Raw genomic sequence first — 22344 nt, 5'->3', positions numbered from 1 at the left:
CCTGACTCCTGCCAAAGCACTCACCCCATCATTCTCTTTAAATTAGCCAATTGTAATTAGTTTAGCCTGTGCGGTCTAATCCTAGCCAATAGGGGAACAACACAGCAGCAGGGGCCACATGAGTCAGGGATAAGAACCCCTTCCCCTCCTATGTCCGAATGTGCGTTCGCCATTGTTCCATCTGTAAGGGCGCACCCTTCTATATAGAAGTAACTTGCCTTGCTGAGAATTAAAAGGAAAATTTTATATTCGAGTGCTATTTCTTTCGCGTCACCGAAACTTTATATATAACAACCACCACCACAACCACTATCAGCATCAGCATCATCACCACCACCACCACCTTCACTACTGTAATTGTTCATGCTAAGAATACAAACAACCTCCTTGCAGCTCTGTCCTGTGGGTGTTTTTCAGTCTTAATTCAGTGTGTTCTCTTTCCTTTACCTCCATAATACCATACTCCATTCATTTCCCACCCCCACCCCTCATCTCTCTGGCCATTCTCATCCTGTCTCCTCTATTAGCTGCATCTCCATTCCTTTACTTTTTTAAATTTTTTTTCTATTGCCTTTGCACAAATTAACATTGCCTGAGTTTTTAAATGAGTTACTCAGGGTTCTTTTTCCACTCTATAATCTCTCCCTAAATGATTTAATCCATGACCGTGTCTTCAGTTGCCACCAGGGCTACTTTCTTGCAGTGGTTTTTTTGTTTGTTTGCTTGTTTGTTCGTTTTTGTTTCTGTTGTTTTTGTTTTGAGACAGAGCTTCACTCTTTTTGCCCAGGCTGGAGTGCAATGGTGCAATCTCAGCTCACTACAACCTCCGCCTCCTGGGTTCAAGCGATTCTCCTGCCTCAGCCTCCCAAGTAGCTGGGACTACAGGCACATGCCACCATGTCCAGCTAATTTTTGTTATTTTTAGTAGAGACAGGGTTTCACCATGTTTGCCAGGCTGGTCTCGAACTCCTGACCTCAGGTGATCTACCCACTTCAGCCTCCCAAAGTGCTGGGATTACAGGCGTGAGCCACCATGCGCAGCCTTCTTGCAGTGTTTTCATAAACAACCTAAACACCTTTATCAGTACCTGGAGATGTTCAAGATCTCAGCTTGGTTTGAACCTGCAGGGTAAAACATACAGCTGGCAATGTCACAGAGCAGTCAAGGCACTCTGGATTTCTAAGTTGGGACAGAGAAAAAGTCAAAAACTGGGGGACTCTAGAGGAAACAAACATGAATATTAAAGTGGAAAGCATCCTAGAAAGCATCAATAGTGCATGCAAACGCCCTGGGGTGGGAAAAAACTTGATGTGTTCAGGAAACAAAGAGACCTCTGTGTCCCATGCACAGGAAGCACAAGGGAGTGTCATAGCAAATTAGGCTGAAGATGTGGATGAAGAAAAACCATGGAGGGGCTGACAGCCATAATCTCTATAATCTCTCCCTAAATGATTTAATCCATGACCGTGTCTTCATTTGCCACCAGGGCTACTTTCTTGCAGTGGTTTTTTTGTTTGTTTGCTTGTTTGTTTGTTCATTTTTGTTTCTGTTGTATCTAGTGATACAGGAGCTAAAAAGACATTATTCAGGCAACTGATGAGGGTAAGAGAGTCCTCAGTAAGGCTTCCCTGTTAACAAAAAGCAGCCCCAAAATCATTTCTTTTCATCTTTACCTCCACTACCAATATAACCACCACCTTTGCTGTTTTCACTCCCATCATCATCACCACTGCTATCACAGCCTTCATCACCATCACCACAATAATCACCTTCACTGCAACTGTCACCTTCAATCACCATCATCACCACCATCTCTGAAAACATCACCATAACATAACCACCACCATCGCTACTACCATCACCATCACTTTCATCATCTTCACCATCATCACGACCATCATCATCATCACCATCACCCCTTCCTTCATCGTCACCACCACCACCTATACCTCCACCATCACTCCTGCCACTACCATGATTACTACCATCACCACCACAACCGTTATTATCACCATCATCATCATCACCACCACCACAACAAAGAACAGTCTGCAAAATTGAGCTACAAACATAAATAAGCAAGCTGGAAGTTTGCAAAGGTAAATGCAGCAGCTGTGCCCATAGGAAAAGGCTCCCTGGGGGGCAGGCATGTTCAACATGGAGGTTCCCTCTTCCCTTTTCTTTATCACCATGTGTGCAGTAAAAAAGCAGGCAACATGGTGCCAGCCAGGTAGAGACCGCATCTGCATAGTAAAAGATGAGGATGGGGCAGCCAGCTTCTTTGTGTGCTATGCAAACAGCACACCCAGTCCGACCAATCTCTCGGGCCCTATGTAAATCAGACAGCTCCTCCTCAAGCTCGGCTATAAAACCCCATGCATTTCACCACGAGACCGGAAGACTCACTTGGGAGCCCCTCTCGCTCTGCAGGATAAAGCTTTTCTCCTTTTTCTCTTCTCTTGCCTATTAAACTTCTGCTCTTAAGCTCACTTTTTTTTTTTTTTTTTTTTTTTTTTTTTTAGATGAAGTCTCACTCTGTCACCCAGGCTGGAATGCAGTGGCGCAATCTTCGCTCACGGCAACCTCTGCCTCCCGGGTTCAAACAATTCTCCCGCCTCAGCCTTCCGAGTAGCTGGGATTGCAGGCATGCGCCACCATGCCCAGCTAATTTTTGTATTTTTAGTACAGACAGGGTTTCAGCATGTTGGCTTGGCTGGTCTTGAACTCCTGACCTCAGGGGATCCACCCATCTCAGCCTCCCAAAGTGCTGGGATTACAGAGGTGAGCCACCGTGCTCGGCCTTAAATTCACTTCTTGTGCGTCCGCATCCTTGATTTCCTTGGCATGAGAGGATGAACCCCAGACAATGATACTGCTTCAGTAGGAAGTCTGGTGTTTTAAGTCTAATGAAGATCTTTAGAAGAGTTTTAAGCAGGAGAGGCCAGGTGCAGTGGTTCACACCTGTAATCCCAACACTGAGAGGCTGAGGCAGAAGGATTGCTTGAGCCCAGGAGTTCAAGACAAGCCTGGGCTACAAAGCAAGGCCCTGTCTCTCTTCAAAAAAAAATAATAAAAACTGAAAAAAAATAGCCAGGCGTGGTGGCATGCACCTGTAGTCCTAATAATTCAGAGGAATGAGGTGGGAGGATCGCTGGAGCCCAGGAGTTTGAGGTAGCAGTGAGCTATGATTGCCACGACACTCCAGCCTGGGTAACAGAGCAAGACCCAAATAAATAAATAAATAAATATTTGTTGGAGGAAGGGTAGACTTAGAGACCTTTTCTCCCAAGTCCTGTGACTGGTTAGGGTTGGTCCAAATAACCAAATAATGTATTACGTTCTATGAGACTTTGGGACTCTTAACTTCTTATGGCTCAGCAATCATAACCAGTAAGTATCATCTACTGGGGGAAGAGAAAGATATGTGAAAATGACTCCTCTGGAAACTTCAGATACCAACACAGACGCCCTAAAATCTGGTTTACTCAGCTCAAAACCACAGGCTTATTTAGGATTTATTTTGGCCCCAAAGGCACTTCCTAATCCTCAGGCAATGTGATGCAACTTTCAGGGCATTTCCTCGTTAGGGTTTACCGACTCAGTCATCCCAAAGGTGATCAACAATAGCTAGGCAGAAAAGGTACAGCAAATAAACGAAAAGCAGAACCATGAGTCCGATGGCGAAAGAGGGGAAGCAGTTCTCTTTTCTGATAGCAATTTCATGAGTCAGCTGACCTAAGATACATACTTCAATTCTCATGGGATTTCTTGAGCTAGGAAAGGTGGTTGGCTTACGGCACAGTAGAGAGCTTCCAGGGCTGGCTGGCGTGGGATACCCGTACCGCAGAAATGCAGGGACCATTGCTTCTTCCAGGTATGTGTGACTGTAACAATGACTGAGCCTTAACCTATCCCCCAGTCAGGGACCACTTGGTTCAGCAATTGGTTATTTTCTCCTCTTTCTTCTGCTCTGAACACTCTCACCTTTTCCCTTTGGAGTGGATGCTCTCAAATATCCCTAAAATGTTCCTATCCAATCTAGTAGCTTCGTTTTTTGTTTGTTTTGTTTGTTTGTTTTGTTTTGTTTTTTGAGACAGAATCTCCCTCTGTCACCCAGGTTGGAGTGCAGTGGCGCGATCTTGGCTCACTGAAACCTCTGCCTCCCGGGTTCAAGGGATTCTCCTCCCTCAGCTTCCTGAGTAGCTAGGATTACAGGCACACATCACCACACCTGGCTAATTTTTGTATTTTTAGTAGAGATGGGGTTTCACTATGTTGCCCTGGCTGGTCTCGAACTCCTGACCTCAGGTGATCCACCTGCCTCAGCCTGCCAAAGTGCTAGGATTACAGGCATGAGCCACCGCACTCAGTCTCTAATAGGTTCTTCATCTTCCTCTTGGCAAGTTTTGTTTTCTAATTGATGTCCTCTCCTTCTTGATAACTTCTGCAACCTAGCCCTGCCCTGACTTTTTTCCTTTTTCTCTTGCTATTCTTTCTTCTCCCTCCTTTATCATTTTCCTGTGACAATAAAATAAATGGTAATTTTATTATTAATTTTAGAGGTCATTATATTAAGTGAAATAACTCAGACACCAAAAGACAAATACCTCATGTTCTTGTTTATCAGTGGGAGCTAAATAATGTGGACACATGGACATAGAGAGTAGAATGATAGACAATGAAGACTGGGAAGGCTGAGGGAGTAGAAGGAGAGTGGAAAATAAGAAGTTACCTAATGGTTTCAATGTACATCATTTGGATGGTGGATACTCTAAAAGCCCTGACTTCACCACTATGCAATCTATGCATGTAACAAAATTACACTTGTATCCCACAAATTTATACAAATAAAATAATGATAACCAACATCTTTGAAAACTCGCTATGCATCTTACACGTATTAATCTGTTGCATCATCAGTATGCTCATGGGGTATCCTCATCTTACAGATAAGAAAACTGGGGCACAGAGAGGTTATGCTATTTGTCCAACATCACACAGCTAGTAAATAAGAGAGCTGGGATTTGAACCCAAACCGTCTGTCTCCAGATCTTTGCTATAATGCTCCTCCCACAGGATCCTTCCTGGGGTCTTCTGTTTTTCCACTCCCTCTCCCTATAGGAATCTCCGAATTCCGTGGCTTTGACCACCACCTCTGTACGGATGAAATCCCGTCCATCTTTCCAGCTCCAGATGAATTAACAATATTCATAGTCCCAATATCAATCAAAGCTTACATTTAGTAAGCAGCTACTTTAGCCCGGCATTAGGCTTAAATTGCTTTACATTGTCACACAGCATCTCCACATTACAGAGAAGAAATTGCATCGTAGAGAGGTTCTGTGAATTGCTCAAAACCTCACAGCCATTCCGCTGCAGAGGCAGCTGATAGGCCGTAAATTCTATCAAAATAATACAAGCTACACTTAAATCCTAATGCCATGTCTCCCTCACCTTTGCAACCCCTAGCATAGCATCTTATATATAAGAGGTGTTTCAGTATATGTGGAATCAAATGTGAAAGAAGCCTGCCTTTTTGGAACTGGAGACAGAGTCCTCCACACTTCTGAGGTGGATTATAAGTGAATTTCGGTTATCCAGGAACTTTTAGCGCATATCACCGGATGGTACAGTCAAGGGTGATGATACGAGCATTGGGTCAAGAATTAGGATTCCAGGGTTGGGCATGGAGGCTCATACCTATAATCCCAAAGCTTTGGAAGGCCAAGGTGGGAAGATTGCTTGAGCCAGGAGTTCGAGACCAGACTGAGCAACATAGCAAGACTCTGTCTCCACGAAACATTAACAAAAAAAAAATTAGCCAGTCATGGTGGCACACACCTGCAGTCCCAGCTACCCTGGAGGCTGAGGTGGGAGGATCGCTTGAGCTCAGGAGTTCAAGGTTACAATGAGCTGTGATTGCATCACTGCACACCAGCCTGAGCAACAGAGCTCAAATGATAATACAGGCAGCAAGCCAGAGCAATTAGGCAAAAAGAGAGAAAGAAAAAGCATCCAAATGGGAAAGGAGGAAGTCAAATGGTGACAGAAGCAGCCAGCATCAGTGGAGGACTTCCTGCCTGACATTGTGCTCTACACAGTCCCTCCTTTAGGTCATCTCCAAAACCCCACAAAGTAGGTCATACTGCCGCCCTATTTCACATAAGGAAGCTTAGAGAAGTTAAACAACTTACCCAGATTTGCCCAGCTAGTGTGCCAGCCACTTAACCCCAAGGGACGTGTTTCCTCATCTACAAAATGAGTCAGTGGATGATTTCTAAAGTTTCTTAGAACTCTGGGATTCTGACACACCAATGACTCTTCAGAAACCCTAACTTAAGACCCTTGCCCAAATTAGTGAGTACAGGCTTGCTGGTTAGACTAAAGACTAGTCTTAAGGAAACATGATGGTCCCCCAGACTGCCTGAGTTTTAGGAACAGGGTAACACTATTCAGCCATATGGTTTATCAGTTGGCCCTGTGAGCTAGTCATCATTTGGGCAGGCGTAAGGTTTGTGTGGCTGCTACACATTCATGTTTACACAAAAGAAGAAAGTGCTTCACGCATATAATGCCAACACTTTGGGAGGCCACAGATGGAGGATCACTTGAGGCCAACAGTTCAAGACCAGCTCAGTCAACACAGCAAGACCCAATCTCTACCAAAAAAAAATTTTTTAATTAGCCACAAGTGGTATCTCATGCATGTAGCCCAGGAGTTCAAGGCTACAGTGAGCTATGATTGCACCACTGCACTCCAACCGGGGCAACAGAAAAAGAACCTGACTCAAAAAAATAAAAATAAAAATAAAAAATGTAGGAGAAAGGGGACTTTAAAGGAAACATCAGCCTGACATTAAGCCCAGCTGAGAATATTCAAAATGTTCTATGAATGCAATTGCATAAGTAACTGATCACAAACCGGACCTGGCATCTTCTTGGGGGAAGGGTGAGAATTATGGGAAGAAAAATAACAGTCCCCACAGAGACATCCACATCCTAATCCCTGGAACCTGTTAATATCTTACCTTACATGGTAAAAGAAACTTTGCAAATGTTGATTAAGCTAAGAATCGTAATATGGGGGTAGTACCCTGAATTTTCCAGGGGGCCTAATATAATAATCACAAAGATCCTCTTAAGAGGGAGGTGGAAGATCAAGAAGACGAGAAGATTCTGTGCTGCTGGATTTAAAGAAGGAGGAAGGGTCCATGAGCCAAGAAATGCAGGCAGCTTCTAGAAGCTGGAAAAGGCAAGGAAACAGATTCTCCCCTAGAGCCTCCAAAAGAAACCAGCCCTACTAACATTCTTGATTTTAGCCTATAGAGGCTGATTTAAGACTTCTGACCTCCAGACCTGTAAGAGAATGAATCAGTGTTGCTTTAAGCCACCACATTCATGGAATTTGTGACAGCAGCAATTGGAAACTCAGGAGAGGGATCCAGAAAAATTTAGATTGCTCCCATTACCGCTCTTGAAGAGTCACACAGTTAGCCCCCAGGGCCTCTTCTCCAAAATCCTACAATTGGTCTGCACTGCCCTAAATGACCAAGTCACATATCACTCTCTACTGGACTTTGAGGCTCCAGTCAGATCTGGTGAGTGGCATCTGCTGGGGGAAAAAGGACAAGTCACTGTCACAATAAACATGCCAACCTACAGTGTCTACAATCTGAACAGCACTTCCATGCATGTAGTGCCCTGTGGGATTTCTGAAGGAGAGGCTATGTGGTGTAAGGGGTTATCAGCTAGAACCCAGAAACCGTGTTTAACCTCAGCTCTGCCACTGACTAGCCCCAGTGAATGGAGCAAGTTACTTACCCTCTCTGTGCCTCCATTTCTTAATCTGAAAAACAGAGATGATGCTAATAGCACTTTCCTGCTAAAGTCGTTGCAAAGCTGAAGTGACAGGAAAAAAGCAGTCCATCTGTCCAGCATCTTTAGGTCTTTGCAGAAGCAGGAACATGACTGATGACACCACCTGATGTTGGAAAGGCATGGGGAAGAGCAAAGGGCTCTTTACCAGCCACAATAGAGCCAGCCTGAGCAGACTATTTTCCAAAAAGGTGGAAATAATATCCCCCATCAAAAATGTGTTTCTAGAATCTTGCTGGTCTCTCATAAGGAGGAAGAATTTGATTCTTCTCCACTTGAATCTGAATGAGCTTGTAACTTGCTTGTAACCAAGGGAATATGATGGAAGTAGAGCCAGGTGACTTTCAGGGATGAGTGTCAAGAGGAAATGCAGCCTCATCGGCTGGGGCAGTCATGCTTAGAGCTTAGATGTTCCATTAAAGCAGTTTGCTTCAGGTCTCCATGTTTGAAGGAAGCCCAAACAAGCCCAACACCCTGAGACAACAGGTGAAAGGACAATGCCCAGCTAGTTCTCAGCTGTTGCAGCCCCATCCACTAACTGACTACAATCATATGAGACCATCAAGCTAGAACCTCCCAGCTGAGCCCTTCCCAGATTCTTGACCCACAGAAACCAAGAGTGATAACAAAACAAACATTTTTTTTCTTAGATTCAAGATGTACATGTGCTTGTATGTTACATGGATATTACATGCATAATGGTGGAGACTGGGTTTCTGATGTACCCATCACCCAAATATTAAACATTGTACCCAATAGGTAATTTTTCAACCATCACCACCCCACATCCTCCCCTTTTTTACTGGCTTAAAACAACATTTTTGTTGAGTGTGGAGATCTCTTAAAGAACTAAAAATAGAACTACTGTTGGACCCAGAAATCCCACTACTGGGTATCTACCCAAAAAAATAATAATAGTCATTGGGCTGGGCAGGGTGGCTCATGCCCGTAATCCCAGCACTTTGGGAGGCTGAGGTGGGTGGATCACTTGAGGTCAGGAGCTCAAGACCAGCCTAGCCAACATGGTGAAACCCCCCTCTCTACTAAAAGTACAAAAATTAGCCAGGTGTGGTAGCGAGTGCCTGTAATCCAAGCTACTCGGGAGGCTAAGGCAGGAGAATCGATTGAACCTGGGAGGTGGAGGTTGTGGTGAGCCAAGATCGCGCCACGGCACTCCCGCCTGAGTGACAGAAAGAGACTCTGTCTCAAAAAAAGAAAAAAAAGTAATCATTATATCAAAGAGACACCTGCCCTCATATGTCTATGGCAGCACTATTCACAATAGCCAAGTCATGGCTATTGCAAAGTCCCCAGCGTCTATTGTCTCCATCTTCATGTCCAGGTCTGCCCACTGTTTAGCTCCCACATATAAGTGAGAACATACAATATTTGATTTTCTGCTTCTGAGTGAGTTCACTTAGGATAATGGCCTCCAGCTCCATCCATGTTGCTGCTAAGGGCATGATTTCATTCTTTCTTATGGCTGCATAGTATTCCATGGTGCATATATGGCATATTTTCTTTATCTAGTCAGCTGTTGGTGGACACTTAGGTTGGCTCCGTGACTTGCCTATTGTGAATAATGCTGCTGTAAACACATGAGTGCAGGTGTCTTTTTTATATAATGATTTCTTTTCCTTTGGGTAGATATCCAGTAGTGGGATTGCTGGGTCCAACAGTGGTCCTATTTTTAGTTATTTGAGAGATCTCCATACTCAACAAAAATGTTGTTTTAAGCCACTACATTTTTGTAATTTGTTACACAGTGATAGATAACTGATACACAGTCCTTGGGGCATTTCTTGGAATCATTCCTCAATTGTTTCATGTCTCTCCCTTCTGTTTCCCATCTATTCCAGGCCTCTGCTTTCTGCTGAGCCTCTTTGGAGCTGTGACTCAGAAAACCAAAAGTGAGTGCTCAGAGCCAGAATAGAGAACGTGTGGACCAAGGGCTGGACCTGGAGCCACTCATGTTCTCCAGTGGGCTGAAGAAAAGTGCCTGTTCTGAGAGCAATATTTGGGAAGTCTTGCTCCTGTGTTTCATTATTTGTTTGCTTAATTCATCATTATATCAAATATGGATAGCCTTTTATTTATCTTTTTGTTTGATTTTTAATTTGTCTGTTTTTGCTAACCACAATGAGTACAACATGGAGATAGAACAGAAAATAAAACACACAAAGTCTCATGAAGCAGACATTCTAGTGGGGAGAGACAAAGGAATGGTAATCATTATCATTCTGATTATAAACAAGCCAACAAATAATGAACAAGGTCATTTCTGTTTAATGTTACTCCCCTGGGACTCTCTCTCTAGATTCACAAGTACCTCTTGAATCTAAGAGAAAAAAAAGTTTGTCTGGTTATCACTCTTGGTTTCTGTGGGTTAAGAATCTGGGAAGGGCTCAGGTCTAGGGTGGAACCTGAGAGTCTCTTTTTTTCTTCTTCTTCTTCTTCTTTTTTTGAGACAGAGTCTCACTCTGTCACCCAGGCTGGAGTGCAGTGGTGCCATCTCGACTCACTGCAACCTCCACCTCCTGGGTTCAAGCGAATCTCATGCCTCAGCCTCCCGAGTACCTGGGACTAAAGACACGCGCCACACTGGGCTAATTTTTGCATTTTTTGTAGAGACTGGGTTTCACCATGACACCCATGCTGGTCTCCAACTCCTGGCCTCAAACCGTCTGCCCACCTCAACCTCCCAAATTGCTGGGATTACAGGCATGAGCCACCATGCCCAGCCTGGAGTCAGTGTTTAGTGGGTACAGAGTTTCAGTTTTACAAGGTGAAAACAGTTACGGAGATGGTTCCACAACATTATGAATGTATTAAATTCCATTGAACTGTACACTTAGTAATGGCTAAGATGGTAAATTTCTTTTTTTTTTTTTATTATACTTTAAGTTCTAGGGTACATGTGCACAACGTGCAGGTTTGTTACATAGGTATACATGTGCCATATTGGTTTGCTGCACCCATCAACTCGATATTTACATTAGGTATTTCTCCTAATGCTATCCCTCCCCATGCTCCCCACCCCCTGGACAGGCCCCAGTGTGTATGTTCCCTGCCCTGTGTCCAAGTGTTCTCATTGTTCAACTCCCAACTATGAGTGAGAACATGCGGTGTTTGGTTTTCTGTCCTTCTGATAGTTTGCTGAGAATGATGGTTTCCAGCTTCATCTATGTCCCTGCAAAGGACATGAACTCATCATTTTTTATGGCTGCATAGTATTCCCTGGTGTATACGTGCCACATTTTCTTAATCCAGTCTATCATTGATGGACATTTGGGTTGTTTCCAAGTCTTTGCTATTGTGAGTACTGCTGCACTAAGATGGTAAATTTCATATTATGTGCATGTTACTATAATTTAAAAAAAAAAAAACAGAAGAGAAGACATTCATGGAAAAGAAGACATTCATGAGCAAGGTAGATTTTACTGGCCCATTCACAGGAAGGATGGAAGGATATTTGCATTACAGGGCATGCCACATTTCACTCCAAAAAATTTCCATCTGCTCCAAGTCTTACTTCATAGCCACCAGCAGCCACATTTCCTCTCTGCCGAGACTCCCCCAGACAACCGCAAGTCCCATTCCCAGAGTTCTGGAGGCCATAAGCAGCCTGACTGAGGTCGCCATGTTGGAAGGAAGCCCAAACTAGCCCACACCCTGACACTACATGAAAGGACAACCTGCGCCCACACTACTCCAGTACGACCTCATCTTAACTTGATTACATCTGTACAGACCCTGTTTCCAAATAAAGTCACATCCTGAGGTTCTGGGTGGACAAGAATTTTAGGAGGACACTATTTAAACCAGTATACTCAGTATGGTAAGGTATTAAGTGCTGGAAAAGATTAAGAGTAGACTTTCAGAGCTCACTTTGAACTAAGCAGAACCTGAACAGGAAGGGAAGGGATAGGAAAGAAATGAGTGGCAGAGGGTACCACCTCTCCCTGTCCCCCCAGGAGAATTGTGCATACTTAGTGGGTGACTATTTTGCTCCACTAAGTACAATACCACCTCTTCTATATACAAATGGCCAACAGGCCAGGCACAGTGGCTCATGCCTGTAATCCCAGCACTCTGGGAGGCCAAGGCAGGTGGATCACTTGAAGTCAGGAGTTCGAGACCAGCCTGGCCAACATGGTGAAACTCCGTCTCTACCAAAAATACAAAAATTAGCCAGGTGTGATGGTGCACATCTGTAACCCTAGCTACTCGGGAGGCTGAGACAGGAGAATCGCTTGAACTCAGGAGGTAGAGGCTGCAGTGAGCCGAGATCACACCACTGCACTCCAGCCTGGGCAACAGAGCGAGACTCTGTCTTTAAAAAAAAAAAAAAGGCCAAGAAACATGAAAAAATGCTCAACATCACTAATTATAAGGGAAATGCAAATCTAAATCACAATGCAATACCACCTTACTCCTGCAAGAATGGCCATAATCAAAAAATAATAGATGTTGGCTTGGATGTAGTGAAAAGGGAACACTTTACACTGTTGGTAGGAATTAAAACTAGTACAATCACTATGGAAAACATTGTGGAGATTCCCTAAAGAACTAAAAGTAGCTCTACCACTTGACCCAGCAATCCCACTACTGGGTATCTACCCAGAGGAAAAGAAGTATTATACAAAAAACATACTTGCACAAGCATGTTTATAGCAGTACAAATCACAATTGCAAAAATATGGAACCAGCTCATGGAACCAGCTCAAATGCCCATCAATCAACAAGTGGATAAAGAAAACACTATATATATATGTGTGTGTGTGTGTGTGTATGCAATATATATGTATAAATATATAATTTATATCTTATAATATATTATTATATATTGTTATATATTATATTACAATATACAAATTATATAACATATAATTTTATTTTTATCCAAAAATAAAATTCCAAAGGCTAGGCATGGTGACTCACACCTGTAATCCCAGTGCTTTGGGAGGCCAAGGCAGGTGGATCACTTGAGCCCAGGAGTTAGAGACCAGCCTAGGCAACATAGCAAGACCCCCATCTCTACAAAAAAATTTTTTTAATTAGCTGGGCATTTTGGCACATGCCTGTAATCTCAACTACTCAGAAGGCTGAGGCAGGAGGATCGCTTGAGCCCAGGAGATTGAGGCTGCAGTGAGCTATGATCTGCCACTGCATGCCAGCCTGGACAATAGAGTGAGACCTTATCTCTTAAAAAATAAAATAAAACAAAATCCAAAATGCATTAAGACTTGCGTGCATGGTCAATTGCACCCTTGTTTCAGTAGCATATTTGGGACTATCCATCCCCAGGATGGAATACTGCAATGCCTTTTAAAATAACGAGGTTGCAGCTGGGCGCAGTAGCTCACGCCTGTAATCCCAGCACTTTGGGAGGCCGAGGAGGGTGGATCACGAGGTCAGGAGATCAAGACCATCATGGCTAACACCGTGAAACCCCCGCCTCTACTAAAAATACAAAAATTAGCTGGGCATGGTGGCGGGCGCCTGTAGTCTCAGCTACTCAGGAGGCTGAGGCAGGAGAATGGCATGAACCCGGAAGGTGGAGCTTGCAGTGAGCCGATATCACGCCACTGCACTCCAGCCTGGGCAACGGAGCAAGACTATGTCTCAAAAAAAAAAAAAAAAAAAAGAGGTTGCTCCACATGTGAAGCTGTGGAAAAAATTCTCAGGCAAAATTTTACATGAAAACCAAAGAACAGAGCAGTATGTGTAATATGTTCCTATAATGTAAAGAAAAATGATGCACATATGTATGTATATGGATTGGTATTTTTCTGAAAAGTATACAATAAGAAGTGGGCAGCTCAGAATCTGGGGTAATAAGAGACTTATTGTTGGATTTTTTTTCAATTCTGTGAATTTATCATTTTCATAGTAATGAAGCCTAAAGAAAAAATACCTTAACATATACCACGATCAGAATCTCCCTCCCATGGTACCCTACAAATTCAAATTTTTTTGTCTGTTTGTTTTAGAGACAGAGCCTCACTCTGTCACCCAGGCTGCAGTGTAATGACATGACCACGACTCATTGCAGCCTCAAACTCCTGGGCTCAAGCAATCCTCCCGCTTCGGCCTCCAGAGTAGCTGGGACTACAGGCACATGCCACCATGCCTGGCTAATTTTTTTAATTATTTTTTATAGCAATAGTGTCTTGCTATGTTACCCAGGCTGCTCTCCAACTCCTAGCTTCAAGGAATCCTCCTACCTGGGCCTCCCAAAGCACTGGAATTACAGATGTCAACAGGCGTGCTCACCATGCCTTTCACCATGGTGAGATCACAATGGCGCGATCTCGGCTCACTGCAACCTCCGCCTCCCGGATCCAAGCGATTCTCCTGCCTCAGCCCCCTGAGTAGCTGGGATTACAGACATGTACCACTACACCTGGCTAATTTTGTATTTTTAGTAGACAGAGTTTCACCATGTTGGTCAGGCTGGTCTGGAACTCCTGACCTCAGGTGATCCACCCGCCTCAGCCTCCCAAAGTGCTGGAATTACAGGCACCTGCCACCACACCCGGCTAATCTTTGTATTTTTTAGTAGAGATGGGGTTTCACCATGTGAAAATCCTCACCAGGCGGACTGAGCCACCATGCCTGGCCACTCTAATTTTTTAATGTGCTTAGATCTCACAAGAGGAAAAGGCACAGGCTTCCTCAGCCTTGAGAGGCCCTGCCCAGAGGCGAGGTCTCATTATTATTATTATTTACATATATAATATGTCAGGGGAGTTGGGGGCTGGGGGAGGGATAGCATTAGGAGAAATACCTAACGTAAATGGGTGCAGCAAACCAACGTGGCACATGTATACCTATGTAACAAATATATATGTTTGTTTTGAAACGGAGTCTCCCTCTGTCACCCAGGCTGGAGTGCAGAGGCATGATCTCAGCTCACTGCAATCTCCGCCTCATGGGTTCAAGCAATTCTCCTGCCTCAGCCTCCGGAGTAGCTAGGATTATAGGCATGCGCCACCACGCCTGGCTATTTTTCGTATTTGTAGTAGAGATGGGGTTTCAGCATGTTGGCCAGGCTGCTCTTGAACTCCTGACCTCAGGTGATCAAGAGGCAGGGCCTAGTTATAACAGGAGAGTTTGTGACCCCAGTCCATTTAACCTGCCTCTCTTCTCCCTGCAGCTTCCTGTGCTAAGTGCCCCCCAAATGCTTCCTGTGTCAATAACACTCACTGCACCTGCAACCATGGATATACTTCTGGATCTGGGCAGAAACTATTCACATTCCCCTTGGAGACATGTAACGGTAAAGAAGTATTGTTTTTTTATTATTATTTTATTATGATTATTATTAGAGACAGGGTCTTGCTCTATTGCCCAGGCTGGACTGCTGTGGCATGATCAAAGCTCACTGCAAGCTGGACACAGTGGCTCAAGCCTGTAATCCCAGCACTTGGGGAGGCCGAGGCGGGCAGATCACTTGAGGTCAGGAGTTCGAGACCAGTCTGGCCAAAATGACAAAACCCCATCTCTACTAAAAATACAAAAATTTGCCCGGCATGGTGTGGGGCGCCTATAATCTCAGCTACTCAAGAGGCTGAGGCATGAGAATAGCTTGAACCTGGGAGGCAGAGATTGCAGTGAGCCGAGCTTGCACCACTGCACTCTAGCCTGGGCAACAGATCGAGACTCTGATCAAAATAAATGAAAACACTCACTGCAGCCTCCAACTCCTGAGATCAAACCTCTCAAGTAGCTGCAACTACAGGCGTGCCACCATGCCCAGCTAATTTTTTTCTTTGTTTGTTTGTTTGTTTGTTTGTTTTGTAGAGATGGGTTATTACTCTATTGTCCAGGCTGATCTCAAACTCCTGAGCACAAGCAATCCTCCTGCCTCAGCCTCCCAAAGTGCTGGGATTATAGGCGTGAACCCTGCACCTGGCCAGGGATAATTTGCAAGTTATCCAGAAGCAGGAGCAAAAGGGAGGCAAAATGGAGGCTGTTTTGGAAACTTGGCCGTTCATTTAAGATAGTTTCTTGTTTCAGCCAGGCATGGTGGCTCATGCCTGTAATCCCAGTTCTTTGGGAAGCCAAGGCAGGTGGATCACCTGAGGTCAGCAGTTTGAGACCAGCCTGGCCAACATAGTGAAACCCCGTGTCTAAACTAAAAATACAAAAATCAGCCGGGCGTGGTGGTGCATGCCTGTAATCCCAGTTACTTGGGAGGCTGAGACAGGAGAATCGCTTGAACTCAGGAGGCAGAAGTTGCAGTGAGCCCAGATCCTGCCATTGCACTCCAGCATGGATGACAGAGCGAGAACTCCATCTCAAAAAGAAAAGATAGTTTCTTGTTTCATTTCGTGGCTTCCCTTTCAGTGTTTCCTGGGATCCCCTCCCAAATAAAGTACTTATACTTATATTCTCGTCTCATTGTCTGCTTCCTGGAGAACCCCATCAAAGTCAATGAAGAAAGCGAAAAACCAAGATAACCATTACCTAAACTGATTTGTCTCAGAAAGCCAGGACAGACCATAGGGGAAAGAGCACAATTCCTGACACATAGTAGATGCTCAATAAATCTTTGCTGAATGAATGACCCAATTGCTTCTTTGTGTTCCAGATATTAATGAATGTAAACCACCCCATAGTATATATTGTGGATTAAACGCTGCGTGTCACAATGTCGAAGGAAGTTTCTACTGTCGCTGTGTCCCAGGATATAGACTCCGTTCTCGGAATGAACAATTCAATAATTCCAATGAGAACACCTGTCAGGGTAAGAACTTTTTTGTCCTCCTTCCTTCCTTCCTCTGTTGTTGTTTTTTTGTTTGTTTTGTTTTGTTTTGTTTTGTTTTGTTTTGAGACAGAGTCTCGCTTTGTAGTCCAGGCTGGAGTGCAGTGGCTGAAACCTCCACTTCCCGGGCTCAAGCGATTCTCCTGTCTCAGCCTCCCAAGTAGCTGAGATTACAGACGTGCACCACGACGCCCAGCTAGTTTTTCTTGATCCACGAGCCTCATCCTCCCAAAGTGCTGGGACTTCTTACAGGCGGCAGTCCTTCCTCATTTTTTATTGAATCTAACATCAGAAAAGACATATTTGTTGTGGGACCAGGATGTGGTTTTTGTTTTCTGCAGGGAACTACAAGGAAAGAAGGAAGTTCAAGTTGAGGGAAATAAGGGGGTGAGAAAGGGAACTTTAGTTTGGAGATGAAGGATGTGATAAGGTGGTGATTGAGACCACATTCTTTGAATTGCAAGGAAGAGAAACTCACTCAGGCTAACAGGCAGAAAAATGGGTTTATGAAAAGGATGCATGGCCATGCCCTGCAAGGACAGGAATGCAGCTGGGCTTCTAGAATTAACTAAAACTGGGAACTCGACACCTCCAGGGTGCATCTCCTAGTCCCTGTCTCTAAGCGTCTTTGGGTCTGCTCCTTCCTTCTCTTTCATTGCAGGCTGGCTTTCTCTGCTTCCTAGACCACAGGACAGAAAATATGACCACTGGCTGGGAGGGGTGGCTCACGCCTGTAATCCCAGTACTTTGGGAGGCCAAGGCGGGCAGATCACTCGACACTGGGAGTTCAAGACCAGCATGGCCAAGATGGCGAAACCCCATTTCTACTAAAAATACAAAAATTAGCTGGGTGTGGTGGCAGGTGCCTGTAATCCCAGCTATTCAGGAGGGTGAAGCACAAGAATTGCTTGATCCTGGGAAGCGGAGGTGGCAGTGAGACAAGATCACGCCACTGCACCCCAGCCTGGGTGACAGAGCGAAACTCTGTCTTTAAAAAAAAAAAAAAGGAAATATGACACCAACCGCTCCAGATCTTACCATTTTTTTTGCCCCAACCAACCAAAGAGAGATCAGTTGATTCTCTCTCTGAGACCCCATTGCAAATCTTTGGGAATGAATACATTGGCCCAGTTTGAGCCCCATGTGCACCCGTGGATCCGTGTCCAGGGAGAGATGTTATGTCATATAAACGTGGCCACTCCCGTGGAAAACATGGATGGGAAAGTCTATATGAGAAAAGAGATGAGACTTGGTAGACCACCCATGAGGTATTGGATACTGTTGGGATAATAAAACAGAAACTTTTTTTTTTTATTTTTCAGAGATAGGGTCTCACTCTGTCACCCACGCTGGAGTGCAGTGGCACCATCATTGCTCACTGCAGCCTTGAACTTCTAGGCTCAATCCTCCCACCTCAGCCTCCTGAGTGGCTGAGATTATAGGTATGAGCCACCACACCTGGCTAATTTCTTCATTTTTTGTAGAGATGGGGTTCTCACTATGTCGCCCAGGCCGGTCTCAAACCCCTGGTCTCAAGCGATCCTCCTGCCTTGGCCTCCCAAAGTGCTGGGATTATAGGCATAAGCCACAGCACTCAGCCGTAAATCTGTCTTTTACTAAGCAATGTGCACCTCTATTGACAGTGTAGAAGCAGACTGTGATTCTACCTGGGTTCTGATGTTAATCTCTTAAATTCGCCTTATTTTACAAAAAAGGAAAATGCCTTTGGTTGTTTTCCTAATGTTAAGAGATCTGCACCATCCTTTTATAAAGACTGAGCCCATTTGGGGTTCGTTATTACCCAGGCTGGCAGCTCTAAGCAACCCACACCCCCACCCAATGATAAAGTGTGCAGCTTTGGTTCAAAAGGGCAGTTTTCTACAATGAATACGGTTTCCTATAACAAACATATTCTAGACTCAGGGTTGTAAGTCAAAGAGTTCTTGAACTCTTAAGATAAAATGTTCAGTATTAAAACAACACTGTTTGCGCTTTTAAGCAAATAGACTGAGCTGAAAACCAAAATTTAGAATAAGTACAAATTTAACCTCAGCATGATGATAAAAGATATGTAAACATTTGCTAGATTTTCCTTGTCTTTTTTTTTTTTTTTTTTTTTTCCAGAGACAGAGTCTCACTCTGTCTCCCAGGCTGGAGTGCAGTGGTGTGATTTTGGCTCACTGCAACCTTTGCCAGGATCCTAGGTTCAAGAGATTCTCCTGCCTCAGCCTCCCGAGTAGCTGGGATTACAGGCACCCACCACCATGTCCAGCTAATTTTTGTATTTTTAGTAGAGACAGGGTTTTGCCATGTTGGCCAGGCTGGTCTCGAACGCCTGGGCTCATATGATCCTCCTGCCTCAGCCTCCCAAGCAGCTGGGACTACACATGTACCCTTCCTCAAATTTCTAAAGTAGAGATGTCCTCACTAAGCACAGGAACCAACACAAAAGTCTTCATTAAGAGCTGAGGACCAGACAGTGATGCTTCTGTTTCGGTTATCATTCCCAGCCAGGCTGACTTTAAACACAGGAGGCTTCTAATTTTCTGTTTTCTCGGCCATTTCAGTTCTAATTTCCAGTCAAGATGGAATAAAAGAATTTGGAGGCCAGGCACGGTGGCTCACGCCTGTAATCCTCACATTTTAGGAGGCCAAGGCGGGTGGATCGCCTGAGGTCAGGAATTTGAGACCAGCCTGGCCAACATGGCGAAACCCCATCTCTACAAAAAATACAAAAAAAAAAAATTTAGCCGGGTGTGGTGGTACACACCTATAGTCCCAGCCACTTGGGCGACTGAGGTGGAGGATTGCTTGAGCCCAGGACGTTGATATTGCAGTGAGCCAAGATTGTGCCACTGCACTCCAGCCTGGGCAACAGAATGAGACCCTATCTAAAAAAAAAAAAAAGGAAAAAAAAAAAAGGAAAAAAAAAAAAAAGCCAGGTGCGATGACTCATGCCTGTAATCCCAGACCTTTGGGAGGCCGAGGCAGGCGGATCATGAGGTCAAGAGTCTGAGACCAGCCTGGCCAACGTGGTGAAACCCCATCTCTACTAAAAATACAAAAATTAGCTGTGCCTGGAGGTGCGTGCCTGTAATCCCAGCTACTCAGGAGGCTGAGGCAGGAGAATCGCTTGAACCCAGGAGGTGAAGGTTGCAGTGAGCCGAGGTCGCACCATTGCACTCCAGCCTGGGCAACAGAGTGAGACTCTGTCTCAAAATAAAAATAAAAATTAAAAATAAAAAAATTTTTAAATAAAATTTAAAAATTTTAAAAAATAAACAACAGATAAAGACTATGAGTTCAGGCTTTCACCTTCTAGGTGCAAAGTTGCCCACCCCATTACTTACCCCACCTGCCCAGCCCACTGCTGGTCACTCTCAGCTCCAATAGTAACTCCATCATGATGTCTTTTGCAGATACCACCTCCTCAAAGACAACCCAGGGCAGGAAAGAGGTGAGTGGAGGCTAATCCCCAGACCCTACCCAGGTAACAAACATCAGTAACAAATATTTACAAAGCCCAAAGTGAGCAAATGGGGATGGATTTAGGACAAAATATATACTATATATAAATAAAATAATGTATTATTTAGGACAAAGTATTTATTATATATAAATATATAATATATTATTACCATATAATATCATATTACTACACAATAGTACATATTTATATATTATATACAATTATATATTATGTATAACTGTAGTATATATACATATATCTATAGATAGATAGATATAGATATACCATTAGGTATACCACTATATGTGTATCATTATCCAGCTCACTATAGGTATATCACTATATATACAGTTGAACAACACACATTTGAACTGCGGGGATCCACTTACATGAGGAAATTTTTCAACCAAATTGTGAATCAAAAATACAGTATTGCCAGGCTTGGCGCAGTGGCTCACGCCTGTAATCCCAGCACTTTGGGAGGCCAAGACAGGCGGGTTACTTGAGGTCAGGAGTTCGAGACCAGCCTGGCCATCATGGTGAAACCTCATCTCCACTAAAAATACAAAAATTAGCCAGGTATGATGGCACATGCCTGCAATCCCAGCAACCCCAGAGGCTGAGGCAGGAGAATCACTTGAATCCAGGAAGCGGAGGTTGTGGTGAGTGGAGATGTTGCCACTGCACTCCAGCCTGGGTGACAGAGCAAGACTCCGTCTCAAAAAAAAAAAAAAAAATATATATATATATATATATATACACACACACACACACACATATATATTGGCAGGTTGCAAAACTCACAAAGAGGAAGCACTGACTTTTCATGAGTGAGTTCCATGGGACTTGAGTATGCATGGATTGGATTTGAGCATATATGGACAATCCTGGAACCAATGCCATGCGTATACCAACAGGGCTCTGTATCTATATCTACTTATAGATATAGGTATAGATAGACACACACAGTGTGCATGTACGTACATACATACAACAGTGTGTGAGTGTGTGTGTGTGAGTGTGTGTGTGTTGACATCTAAAGACAGGAATCTATCCCAGACCAAGAAAGACAGGCCAAGAGAGTATATTAAGGCCTGCTGCACTGCTGCAAAAGAGATCCAAGTATCCAATGGTATCCATTATTGTCTCTGGCCAACTGACAGCATTTATATAAATATATAATTACATCATGTAATCAATCCCTAGACTGTGAGCTTTTTGAGGAAGGGAATAAGACCAACCCCAAATTAGGAGTTCAAGGAATGATCATTGAGGTAATGAACACATAAAGAATCAAGTAATCAGGCCGGGCATGGCGGCTCACACCTGTAATCCCAGCACTTTGGGAGGTGGGTGGATCACCTGAGGTCAGGAGTTCAAGACCAGCCTAGCCAACATGATGAAACCCCCATGTCTACAAAAAATACAAAAATTAGCTGGGCATGAGGGCGCATGCCTGTAATCCCAGCTACTCAGGAGGCTGAAGCAGGAGAATCACTTGAACCCAGGAGGCGGAGGTTGCAGTGAGCTGAGATCACACCACTGCACTCCAGCCTGGGCAACAGAGCAAGACTCCATCTCAAAAATAAATAAATAAATAAATAATGATATAGGAGTTAAGAAGAAATTACTTAGGCAGATAGTGAGGGTAAGGAAGTCCTCAGTGAGGTTTTCCTTTTAATGAAGAGCAGCCCCAAATTTTCTTTTCTAACAAACAGCAGCCTGTAAAATCGAGCTGCAGACATAGACAAGCAAGCTGGAAGCTTATGGGTCAATGCCAGCAACTATGCCAATAGGAAAGGCTACCTGGGACTAGACATGATCAAAATGGCAGCTCCATCTTCCCTTCTCTTTGCCAGTCACATGTACAGTAAGGAGCAGACAAGATGGTACTGGCCAAGTGGCTAGGGCAACCAGCCTTCCCCGAGCAGTATGTAAATGTCGCACCTGGCCCAACCAACCTGTGGGCCCTATGTAATTCAGACACCGCTTCCTCAGCCTGACTATAAAATCTAGTCGGTGGGGGGGATTTTGCTTTCAGGCATCCCTCTCTCTCGCAAGGGAGAGAGCTGTTCTAGTTCTACTTTCTCTTTTTTTTTGAGATGGAGTCTCCCTCTGTTGCCCAGGCTGGAGTGCAGTGACGTGATCTCGGCTCACCACAACCTCTGCCTCCTCCACCTCCCAGGTTCAAGCGATTCTCCTGCCTCAGCATCCCAAGTAGCTGGGATT

The 22344-nt window shown here is 44.2% G+C and overlaps 1 protein-coding gene across 4 annotated transcripts in view; it reads left to right on the top strand.

Annotated features, from left to right (window-relative positions):
• Positions 1–22344, top strand: part of ADGRE3 (adhesion G protein-coupled receptor E3) — a 74584-nt gene that overhangs the window by 12353 nt on the left and 39887 nt on the right. The window contains exons 1-5 of one of the 4 annotated variants that reach the window (XM_024236320.3): positions 3398–3875; positions 9736–9786; positions 15036–15158; positions 16473–16628; positions 20066–20103. In XM_024236320.3, the coding sequence (XP_024092088.3) occupies positions 3851–3875; positions 9736–9786; positions 15036–15158; positions 16473–16628; positions 20066–20103 (393 nt within the window). In that variant the 5' untranslated portion in view covers positions 3398–3850. 4 annotated transcript variants of the gene reach the window in all.

The sequence above is a fragment of the Pongo abelii genome, chromosome 20 (assembly GCF_028885655.2).
Source record: "Pongo abelii isolate AG06213 chromosome 20, NHGRI_mPonAbe1-v2.0_pri, whole genome shotgun sequence".
Lineage (NCBI taxonomy): Eukaryota > Metazoa > Chordata > Mammalia > Primates > Hominidae > Pongo > Pongo abelii.
Note: the sequence above shows the minus strand (reverse complement) of the source record. Positions and strands in the feature narration are given on the sequence as shown.